Source organism: Sminthopsis crassicaudata, chromosome 1 (assembly GCF_048593235.1).
Source record: "Sminthopsis crassicaudata isolate SCR6 chromosome 1, ASM4859323v1, whole genome shotgun sequence".
Taxonomy (NCBI): Eukaryota; Metazoa; Chordata; class Mammalia; order Dasyuromorphia; family Dasyuridae; genus Sminthopsis; species Sminthopsis crassicaudata.
Window position 1 is genome coordinate 618,406,876 of NC_133617.1, and position 12,544 is coordinate 618,419,419.

Below are 12,544 nucleotides of genomic sequence, written 5' to 3' on the forward strand. Positions count from 1 at the left end.
ATGTTCTCATAAGCCATGTAACAGTTCTCCTACACTTTAGTGTGAAATGCAGTGAGGTTTAAGAGAGAGGGGGTGGAGAAAAGAGAGAAGAGAGAAAAAAGAGTTGGTGTCAGAATATCTGAATTCAGATCCTCAAGTCCTGATTCTGTTCCTTGCTTGGGTGTACTTGAACGGTTATTTTATTTCTATTGGCCTCCGTTTCCTTATTTTTAAAATCAATGGGTTGTGCTACATTTATATCTAGTATTTATTTAGATTATTTTAACTATTTTGTCTAGATTATTTTACATTATTACATCTATTTTATCTAGATTATTTTAACCTCTAAATCCCATGATCCTATGATCTAAGCCATCGTTATTTTCCATTCTGAATCTAATACTCATGTACAATGTTGCCTAGCTGAGGTAATTATTGAAATCACCAAGAAAGGATGGAGAGAACAGAGAAATCTTAGAAAATGGCTTCTAGGATCTAGATACACCTAAAAGGAAGGAACCTCCAAAGAGCTGAGTGATAGTATAAAAGGGAGTGTCTGAAAATGATCATAAGAAGTACAAAACATATAGTCACCTCCTCCTGATTCTGGGTGTGAATTGGTCACAAAGAAAGGTGGAAAGGTGCAGTTAGTATTAGATGGCTGGATAATCAGTTATTTGATGTTTTCTGTGGGTAGACATATGAATTTGAATAAAAAGAAATGAAACAAGAATGGGGAGGACAGATGAAATATGCAAAGTAACTTAACATAGAATTGAGTCTCCAAGGAGCACCATAGAAGGAAAAGGTGGCAATCGAATAGGGACATAGAAGGGATGGAGTTAATAAATATTATTATGAGGAATGGATAATGGCAAGAAAAGGAACTTCAATCTGGACATCTTTTGACTCAAATATACAATTATTTTGAATCATGCCTTTGAGTCATTCTCATAGATTGTTATAGCCTTTTCAAAGAAATATGAATGTTTATTTGATTATCATTTTCTGAACAATTAACAATGGACATCTTTCCTTGGTTCATGCTATACCATAGGCTTCTTTCCTGAGAATGATATTTTCAATTAATCTAGCACTTGTAGTATACATATTAATGTTTTGTAGTTGTTCAATTGTTTCTGACTCTGTGATCCCATTTGGAGTTTTCCTGAGAAACATAATAGAGTAGTTTGCTATTTCCTTCTCCATCTCATTTCAGAGATGAGGAAAATAAGGCAAACAGGATTAAGTAACTTTCCCAGGGTCATATAACTAGTAAGTGTCTGAGGACAGATTTGAAATAAGGAAGATGAGTCTTCAAGATTCCAGTGCTCTCTCCACTGTACCACCTAGATGCTCCTACTTAATTAATCTGATAGTATATAAAATTAAGTATTTTGTATTATCATGTTTTCCCCTTCTGCCCTTAAGAACAGTCTGCCACAATAGATAGTGAAGATCTCAACAGGTATAAATTGATGTGGAGGAAACATTATGAACAAAGGGAGAGAGACTGAAAATTCAAGGTACATTTAGAGAAGAGTGAACAATTTCACCCATTTACTATCAATTAGCAAATGATGATTCAACACATACTATATATACACACCATTATGCCAAATTTTGGGAGAAGTATAAAGTTTAGATGATCGAGAGTCTCAATTGTCATGCAATTTACAATTTAGTACAAGGGGAGAGGGAGAGATATAAATACAAATAACTCAAAATTATAATAGTATATAATAAATGCATTAGGGAGGTACAAAATAAAAGATTATATGAATCCCAAGGAGAAACAATTTTGTTAACAGGGGATACCAAGGAAAACTTAAATCAGTGAATTATTGTTTGAGTTGAGCTTTAAATGATAGGTAGTAATTTAATATATGAAATAAAGCAAGGAAAAACATCCTAGGTGCAGAGAACATTGTAAGGACAAGGAATTAAGAAAACAAAAAGCATTTTGAAGAATAGAACAGTCCAATTTGATTTAAACGTTTTTGACTCCTCATGTCACCATTTGGGATTTCTTGGAAAAGATATCAGAATGGTTTGCCTTTTCCTTTTCTAGTTTATTTAACAGATGAGGAAACTGAGGTAAACAGAGATTAGTGACTTGCTTAAAGTCACACAATTAGTCTGATTGAACTTAGGAAGATGAGTTTTCCTGACTTCAGGCCTAATAGTCTATCCACTGTGCTACCTCACTGCAGATAGATAGGTGATAAATATTGGTAGGTAGGTAGGTAGGTAGGTAGGTAGGTAGGTAGGTAGGTGGGTAGTGGGTAAGGAAATAGATAGGTAGAAAGGAAGATATATAGTGTAGGTTGATAGGTAAGCCTAAGGGAAGGAATAAAAAAAATGACTGATTAATAGGTAAGTATTAGTGGGAAACGGTATGTAATTGTCCCTAGGTGATTTTGTTCTTTAAATCTTCCTTTAAAATATATTTTTGTCTTTTGATTTGCTATTCTTCAATATTTTTGCTTGACTATTTTTATAAAATCTGCATTGACGTCTTAATCTGATTTACCATGTCATTGAGTTGACTTGCATTCTTGAAAGTTATTTGAGCAGGCTATATTGTAGCAGCTATATTGTAGGTTCCACCAAGCTAGAAAGTTCAATTTGATTCTTAGGATCTATTGCATTCTTGCAGTAGGGGGGGTTCAGATTGACTAAATTTGAGAAGGTTTATTACCAGTAAGACTATAGAGCAATAAATTTTGGAGGCATAAAAACCCTCAAAAACTATTTCATAATTTATGTAGGATTTGACATGTGTCCATGGAGGAATTATTACCTGCTTCTATGAGATTATTGATTCTTTAAGTATTGGGATTCCAATATAATTCTTTAAATTTTTTAAAAACATGAGACAAATAGAAATGTCATCTATAGGGAGCCAGGTTTTTAGACTTTTTAGGCTAGAAGCCATATACAAAGCATCATTGCTCCTTCAGTGACAAACATATTCTAAATATAGGCCAAATACCTATAAGAAAATAAGCATCTTCTGAGTATTGAGCTTTCAAATCTAACCTAATAAATTTATAGTATATTTTCAGAGATAGAGCAACCATGTAAGAAGCTTATATTACATTCAACAATCATTTATTATTATTTATTATTCATTAAAATTTTATGAATATAGCACCATACCAGGTCCATAAAAATATAAAAACACAGATGACCAATCAAGCACTCAATTCAGGTAAAGACATAAAACAGGCATTTATCAAATAGCTTTGGAATAATAAAACAATGCTGAGCAAGTGTATGACAGGACAGTATAAATACACACTCTGTCTTCATCTTTCTGTCTCTGTCTCTCTTTGAAGGAGGGATGACCAGAAGGGTCATATTGTAAATGAGCATTATTTAATGGTAGAAATCATAGCATAATATGGCTGGAAAGGACTTAATAGATCATTCTCATTTCATATATGAGTAAGCTGTATCCCAGCTTAATTTGATCAAGGTCATATGGCCAATAAGTGTCAGGGTCAGCATTTCAAACTAGGCCTTTGGCCTACCGGCCATTGATTTTTCCAGTACCAAATACTGTATCTCATACCAGCAGAATATATGAAAAAGCTTTAATAGTCTTATTAAACCATCACAATGAATCTTTCTATAAGCCTATTAGTGTGTAAAGGATTTTGTGTTTCAGATATTTGATAACATAAGAGAAAGACCATTAGGTGTTTTCTCATTTGTAAAGTAGAGATAACACACAGCTACCATTCATTGTTGCTATAAGGAATAACTAAAATAAAGTGAAACTTTTATATTCATCCTAATGCCATTTTTGGCAATTAGCTGGGTTAGTAATATTCCATTTAGCAGATCACAGAATTATTGAAATTTGAGGCTGAAAGAGACACTAAAAATCATCTATTTTAACTTCCTAATTTGGTAAGTGAGAAAATTCATACACATTGAAGTTAAATGATTTGCCCAAGGTCACATAGCTAATTAGTTATAGACAGAGCTGAAATGAAATAGATGAGCAGTCCAAAACTTGCTTAGAGTTGAGTTGTACCAAATGAAGGAATAGAACTTCAGACTCTCAATTTCCATTTAAGACTCTTGACTTCTACTGTCACTGTCTTTTTTGATATAAATAGATATATCTGCAGTTTTACGAAGGACACTCTTCAAAGATGTAGATTAGACCTTCCAACTTTTTTCTTTCTTTAAATGTTCCATGGGAGAACTATCAAATGTGCTAGAAAATTTTTTTAACTTTTTAGTTTAAAAATATATGCATAGATAGTTTTAAACATTTACCTTTACAAAACCTTGTGTCCCAAATTTTTTCCCTTCTGTACATTCTTCATTTAGACAGCAAGCAATCCAATATATGTTAAGCATATTTTCATACTTACCAGGATGCACAGGACAAATCAGATCAAAAAGGAAAAAAAAATGAGAATGAAAACAAAAAGCAACAGACAACAACAAAAAGGTGAACATACTATGCTGTGATCCATATTTAGTCCTGATTAGTCCTCTTTCTAGATGCAGATGACTCTCTCCATCACAAGTCTATTGGATCCTGAATCATCTTATTATTGAAAAGAGCCATGTCTGCTAGAATTGATCATTGTATAATCTTGTTGTTGCTGTGTACAACATTCTCTTGGTTCTACTCACTTCACTCAGGATCAGTTTATATAAGTCTCTCCAGGCCTTTCTGAAATCATGCTGTTGATTGTTTCCTACAGAATAATAATATTCCATAATATTCATATACCACAACCTATTCAGCCATTCCGGATTGGTAGGCATCCACTCAGTTTCCAGTTCTTTGCCGCTGCAAAAAAGGTTGCAACAAACATGTTTACACATGTGGATCTTCTTCTCTTTTTATGATCTCTTTGGGATACAGACCCAATAGAGACAATTCTGGATAAAAGGATATGCACAGTTTGATAGCTCTTTGAGCATAGTTCCATATTGCTCTCCAGAATGGTTGGATCAGTTCAATAACTCCACCAATAATGTATTAGTGTCCCAACTTTCCCACATTCCCTCCAACATTTTATCATTATCTTTTCCTGTCATCTTAGCCAATGTGAGAGATATGTAGTGGTACCTCAGAGTTGTCTTAATTTGCATTTTTCTAATCAATAGTGATTTCATATGATTAGAAATAGTTTTAATTTCTTTGTCTTAAAACTGTTCATATTTTTGACCATTTATCAATGGGAGAATAGCTTATATTCTTATACATTTGAATTGATTCTCTCTATATATTTTAGAAATGAGACCTTTATCACAACTCTTGGATATAAAAACTTTCCTCAGTTTTCTGCTTCCCTTCTAACCTTGTCTGCATTAGTTTTGTTTGTACAAAACTTTTTTAGCTTAATATAATCAAAATTATCCATTTTGAATTTCATGTAATACTCTAGTTCTTTCTCCACAAATTCCTTCCTTCTTCATAGATCTGAGAGGTGGACTATCTTTTCTTCTTCTAATTTGCTTATAGTATCACTCTTTATGTCTAAGCTCATTTTGACTTTATCTTGCTATAGGGTATTAAGTATTGGTCCGTGTCTGGCTTCTTCCATATTATTTAGAAAACTTTAAAAACTCAGCACAACTTCACTATTTCCCTTCTTTATATTTCCTCCCCAAATCAAAAGGGAAAAGGATAAAAGAGTAAGTTATTGGATCTTTTAAGCAATGTACAAATAAAACCATAAAATGTTTATGGGAGATAAGCCTCACATCTTTTAAGCTAACCTGTTAAATTTCATTTACACTGAAAAATAAGACTCCAACCTTTACATGATAGTAATTCATAGTTTTACATGAAACATTCTTTTTCTATTCTTTGTATATGAAAATATTCATGTTTGTCAAATTCAGAATGACAAAAATAAATTATTAATTAAAATAAATAAATAACTGTATTTACTGAATTGAGTTGAATTGGAATAACAACAGAATCAGGCTGAGCATCTATTATCAATCACTTTTTTTTTTTTCTGTTCTTGGCCCATGGTCTCTTCTGTTTTTTTTTTTTTTTTTATTTCATTTACACTCTTTCTACAAAATTCACTCTTTTAAATAAACTCAATACATAAAAACTTGTAATTAAAAATAAATAATGAAATTTGCTTTAAAAAGACTTCAGTGCAGGGATCCTAGAAGCAGTGAATTTGCCTAATGTTTCTTGAATGCAATTTTTTTTTCAAGGAACTTTTCAAGAACACATACCCTAAACTATGCTCAAAAAGTTATCAAACTGTGCATACCCTTTGATCCAGCAGTGTTACTACTGGGCTTATATCCCAAAGAAATACTAAAGAGGGGAAAGGGACCTGTATGTGCAAGAATATTTGTGGCAGCCCTCTTTGTAGTGGCCAGAAACTGGAAACTGAATGAATGCCCATCAATTGGAGAATGGCTGAATAGATTGTGGTATGTGAATATTATGGAATATTATTGTTCTGTAAGAAATGACCAACAGGATGATTTCAGAAAGGCCTGGAGAGACTTGCATCAACTGATGCTGAGTGAAATGAGCAGGACCAGGAGATCGTTGTATACTTCAACAACAATACTATATGATGATCAATTCTGATGGATATGGCCATCTTCAACAATGAGATGAACCAAATCAATTCCAATAGAGCAGTAATGAACTGAACCAGCTACACCCAGCGAAAGAACTCTAGGAGATGACTATAAACCACTACATAGAATTCCCTCTATTTTTGTCCACCTGCATTTCTGATTTCCTCCACAGGCTAATTGTGTACACTATTTCAAAGTTTGATTGTTTTTGTACAGCAAAACAACTGTTTGGACATGTATACATATATTGTATTTAACATATACTTTAACATATTTAACATGTATTGGTCAACCTGCCATCTGGGGGGGAAGGAAGGGAAAAAATAGAACAAAAGGTTTGACAATTGTCAATGTTGTAAAATTACCCATGCATATATCTGGTAAATAAAAACTATTAATAATAAAAACATACCCTATACAAAAAGGCACCACACCTATGCATGATGACCATTTTATCTAACATTTATGGTGACTTCAAAAGTATTCCCTTGGAAACAGACACTTTGGGGAATAAAATAGCCTGATAACTCCAGCTTAGCTTTAACAAGCATTATTACTATTTTTTGACAATCTTATGAGGCTGGTGGGGCCCTGATTATGATCCTCATAGAGCAGATAAGGAAACCAAAGATCAGAAAAATCAAAATCAAATAGCTTGCTTTTAAGGACACAAAGTTGGTTAGTGGTAGTGCAAGGGATTGAATTCCAGGCTCCCTGGTTTCTAGTTTAGCAAACTATTCATTAATCACTCTATATTGGAGACAGCAAACAATCTGAATATAGTGTGATGATCTGCTCAGAGTAACTGTTAACCAATGAAATAATGCAAAGTCAGTGTTCATTTCAGTCCAAGGTACTTTGGTTTTCTATTGCGGAACCATGTGGTTTTTGTTTGCACATCATCCCAGTACACTTCTTTTCTGAAGTAAATCCCAAGGTGTCCTTTTGAAGGTCTGAGTTAATCCTTAGAAGAACTGAGTCTGTCTTTCCAGAGAGGGGAAGCAAAATCTGTCTACATTTCCTTCCCTTGGGAGAGAAGGGTCTTTGTTATTCTGTACTCTCGTATGAAATAAGCTAGACTAGCTATTTAAATGCTAGATGGGCTTACTTACATGTATAACTATTTCCATGCCTTAAAAGCTCTCCCTTTACCACAAGTACATACAAGTACATACTTTCATTTTCATTTCTTCTATTTAATGTCTCTACTTTAAGAAAAGTAATATTTGCACAACAAAAGACTAGAGAGAAAAGAGGCTCCATGAGTGAACCCAAATTTTGAGAAGCTGGAGAGACCCAAATCACGCTCCATCCCTGAGACACTCATACTCTTAGCACTTTGTTGCTAAGATTTTCTTGCTCTCTTCCCTTTTTAAAAGCAGGTGGGCTAAGACATTTCTTTGGAGGCTCTATGAGCCATTTCTCCTGTGAGAGTCACATCTCCAGTCTGCCAAGGAACGAAAATTCAGACAATCACATGGATCATTCTGAATGGTGCCAAATAGATTCCACTGAACGCCACTGACAATTATTGCAGCACACGTCACTGAGATGTGGCAGCTCCTTCTAGAATCAGGCATGAGGCTTGTCCTTAATGCAACAAAGATAACAGCCGTATACCTATGCCGGCAACACTCCCTATAGAAATATTAGTTTCCTGCTTTGGGGGAGAAAAAGGGGGAATGGGGAGAAAGTGCTTTTTCTTCGAATGATTGACTTCACGTAGCAAAGTCTTAGTTCTAGTTGCATGAACTCCCTTTCTTTCAATGGCTAATGGTTGTTTGCAACAATTAGATGGGTTAAAAAAAAAAAAAGTCACTTGCACCAAAGATTAGGAGCAATAGTAGAGAGAATAATAGAGAAGGATAAGAATGGAAAAAGCAGAAGCCCAAAGCGAGAGCTTTATTACCGTGAAGGGTGAACACATCCTAAAGTCAACCATAATTGGGGAAAATTAGTCCCATAGTTTCTCCACAAAGTGGTCCATGGAGTCATATCAGAAAGCAAATGAGAAAGCAAAGGTGACAAAACAACTGGCGCGTACCAAGTTTTACAATCTCTCTGTCTGAAAACCAAGGCTAACAAGGAAGAAATTCTGAGGAAGAATTAAGGGGAGGGGGAGAAGGAGGGAGTACGAGCCCAGAACAGAGTAGGGACATAAAGAACAAAAGCCCCAGCCGAGTCTGTCGGCGGCAAGGAGGGAGCATGGGGTGTTTTGAATAATTATTAAAATTAGCATGTGTCTGCGCCATCCTGTGGGTGTGGTGCAGAGCGGAGTGTAAACTCTAGCAGGGCTGGAGCAAACATTGGATTATAGGCAGCGAGCCTGCCAGGCAGAGGAGTAAGGGAGACAGGAGCGGGAGGCACACGGGGAGCAGGATGGCTTCGTCTCAAGGGAAGAACGAGCTGAAATTCGCCGACTGGATGGCAACTTTGCCGGAAAACATCCACAGCATCCCTCTCACCAATTTAGCGATCCCAGGTAAGGGAAGTGGCTGCCCTGGCCGGCTCCCAGCGGAGGGCTTGGGGAGGGTTTGGTTCTCTCCTTCCTGCCCCGCCACCCCGCTCTGCTTTATCTGCTACTGCTAACTTGTCACTGGCTACAAAGAAGCTATTCCCCAGGGTTAGGGGTGCACACGCTTAGGAGCCCCCAGCTTCTGGGCGTTTTGCAAATCTCCGGGGACCAGAGCGCCTCGGTTGGTGTCAAGGTGACTGGTGTTTCCAGTAGCTCTTGGATGATGCTGTGTGCAAGGGTAGAGAGGGTCCTAGGAGGTGCTGGGAGCTTTGCAGCCCCCTCGTCTCCCTGCACTATTTTTTCCTCCGACATTGGGGGCCAGGCGGAAGGAGCTCTCCAGAGTTAGAGGTAGGGGTCGTCTTGTATGACCAACCTCAGTGCGCCTCCAGGGGGCTCGGCTTTCAGCTGGAGGACCTCAGACTCCTTCCGCAGAATTGAGTGGCTTGGGGTGGATTTCTCTGTCAGACCCTCCCAGGTCATTTATATTCTTCTCGGGTCTTCCTTAAAGGGACAAAGCATCTTTCAAAGAGTCAAGGAAAGTTAGTAGGACCAGAAGAGATTGCTTCTGGAAGAGATGGGCTGTGGGAACAGAGGAGGCAAAGGAGAGTTTTCCAGATGTTCGTAGAAAAAAGCGGGAGGTCAGAGCAGGATGGGCTTACTTGGCTTGTGGGCTGTCAGATGTAGTTCCGTGTTTGGGAGAAGTGCACGGCAATGATATTAAAAGATCTTGGCCAGAACACCAATCCTGGGGAGGTTAGCAGAGGGAGAGCATTTGGTTTCAGGGTTGAAACCCAGTAGTGGGTTAATAAGGAACAAGTTTTAGAAACCAGAGAAAGGGTAAGGGAAAGGAAAAATAGGCAGGGAAAAAAAGGATTTTGCCTGATGAATCTCTCTGAAAGGTAGAAACTGTCGGACCTGGAAGGTTACAGGAGAGTTCAGATTTACTCAGGACTGTAGGTAAAAGGATTCTGTAACCGAAGAGTGCCATATCTCCTGGTCCAGGGGCACAGGAAACAAGAGGTCTTTTGCTGAGTTCACAACAAGATCCAAATTGAGTACAAATTTGCTTATTACTTCCCAGCGGGGGGGAATGTGCCTAGAGAGTAGCAGATGTCGCTGTCCATTTCAGGACCTCTGTAACAGGCTTGTTTAGCTTGTTGGGGCCCTCATGACTTCTTACCTTTTCAGATCCAAGTTTTTTGGCTTAAATCAACTGTGCGCCCCCTCTTCTTCCTCCCCCTCCCCTCTCTCCCTCTTTTCCCACCCCAATTCTGTCTCAGAGCATGGGATCAGGTACTGAAATTCTCCAAAGGCTCGACTAAAGGATGGCTGGATTTGCTCAGTAACTGGGTTTGTTTAGCGTCTGTGAATTTGCCATCTCTTTTGCTACAGACTACAGGCAATGACAGTGAATAGGTATTCAGTTCTCTTACATTCTTTATTATTCTGGGGTCCTAAGATTTGTAAATGTTGATCTTCTGTCACTAAAGATGCAGTTTTCTTGAGTTCTAAGGATCCCGCTGTGAAAGGAACATCTTCCAAAACCATTTTTTCCCATTCCAAGTGACACCTTGGATGTATTGAGAATTTCTCCCTCAAAGAAAACTATGTAGAAAGTATATGATTGGGCTTGTTGGAGTCCTGCTCTCCCTGCTTCTCTAATCTTTTGTGTATATATATATATATATATATATATATATATATATATATATATATATATATATATATATACACACACATATATATACATATATATACACATATATATACATATATACACATATATATACATATATATACACATATATATACATATATACACATATATATACATATATATATGTATGTATATATATATATAATCTGAATGTTATAATCCCACGAGAACAGAGATTAAAATCATTTGCACAACAGGAAAGAAACTGAGCAAGAGAGAGTTTGAGTGTTCTGATTAAGGTCATGTAGCTAAGTCACAGGATCTTCATAGTTTTAGGCTTCATCATATTCATTGTAGGATTTTCTTTCAAGGTGCAGAAAATAAAATTTTATAACAATGCAATTTTCTATGTTGTCATTAAAAACATAAATATGTGACTTTTTTGGAAGTCCATTCACATATTTTATAGGATTTCTGTTTGAAGAGAGCTTATTGATTATTTAGTCCCATGTTATCTTATTATTATGAGAAAATTGAGGCTCAGAAAGGTTGTTGAATGAGGCAATTATTATTAGCCCCATTAGCACTTAGCAAAGTGTTTGGCACACAGTAAGTTCTTAATAAGTACTTGTTTCTTTTACCTAAATGTCACATGGGTACTAGATGATGTAGTCAAAATCTGAGCTTTTGTCTTTAAGTTCTTCCATTATGATATGTCTTGTAATGTCTTACATTATATGACAACCCTTCAAAGAAAGAGGTCTTTTATTGTCTTTAAAGAAGATTTCATATTTCTTCTCCCCATAGTTCTTTGCTTTCATCATGGTATAATTAACATGGAACAGGTGATACAGAAAGATTTCAAAGATATGTTTGAAAACAAAAGTTACCAGAGATTTAGTCTAGAATAGGGATTGGGAATGGGGTGAGAGAACTTCCTTCTCCATTTTATGCTCCAGCTTTGCCATTGTTTCTCCAGGGTTTCCAAACTATAAATGTGATATCAAACTTTAGATTACCTACCCAGAATTTTGATCCACTATTTGAGTTCTACAAGTAGAGATCTCTATCCCTCTGCTAGTTTTAGAAATATCTCTATTATTATGCTTATTGGGGGGTCTCTCTTGTTACTCAGTCTCTAACATCGTTTTGCAGGATAAAATTCATGAATTCTGACCACTGGACCAGAGTCTGATTTTCTTCATTCATCAATTAGTTCAATGATACTAATTGTCTACTTGTAAAGAATACTATGCTAGGAGAAGGAAGTGATACAAGTTTAATTACATCATATTTCCTGTCTTCTTGGGGATTAATAATCCAAACATATAACTATTATATATAACATTAGTTTATAGGAAAATATCAAGCATTGGGTTTCATGAGGTTCTGGGTATAGGTCATGAATAATGTGGAACCTTCAACATGTTCTTTTACAGAGTAATTTAGTGGGGGATGATATCCCAAGTATGTGGAATAACACATTTATAATGTTATTTTTTGATAAACAGTCTTCTTTTGTTGATTTTCTTTTATTCCTCTTTAAAAATGTATTGAGGGACATCTTTATAGAGTATGAATGTGGAGATAATCTAGGTAATGTAAAAAAAAAAAAGATACAAATAAAGTCCATTAAAATCAGTCAGGTTCAGGAAGACATAATCGTTCCAGACTTTGTTAATTCAAAATGAGGAAAGGGACCTATCTGAAGACTTTTCCTATAAACTTCTTTTCTTCTTTTGGAGGAAAAAAAGGTGAAATATTTTATTCTGAGATATCTAATTGGAGACTATTAAACACTA

General features: G+C 36.0%; 1 protein-coding gene across 1 annotated transcript in view; it reads left to right on the forward strand.

Moving 5' to 3' along the window:
* Window positions 1-8,838: 8,838 nt before the first annotated feature.
* The window catches only part of PLCXD3 (phosphatidylinositol specific phospholipase C X domain containing 3), a 196,161-nt gene continuing 192,455 nt past the window's right edge, over window positions 8,839-12,544 (forward strand). Inside the window, exon 1 of the mRNA XM_074282589.1 lies at window positions 8,839-9,052. Within this exon, the coding sequence (XP_074138690.1) occupies window positions 8,950-9,052 (103 nt within the window). The 5' untranslated portion in view covers window positions 8,839-8,949. The remainder of the gene's footprint in view (window positions 9,053-12,544) is intronic.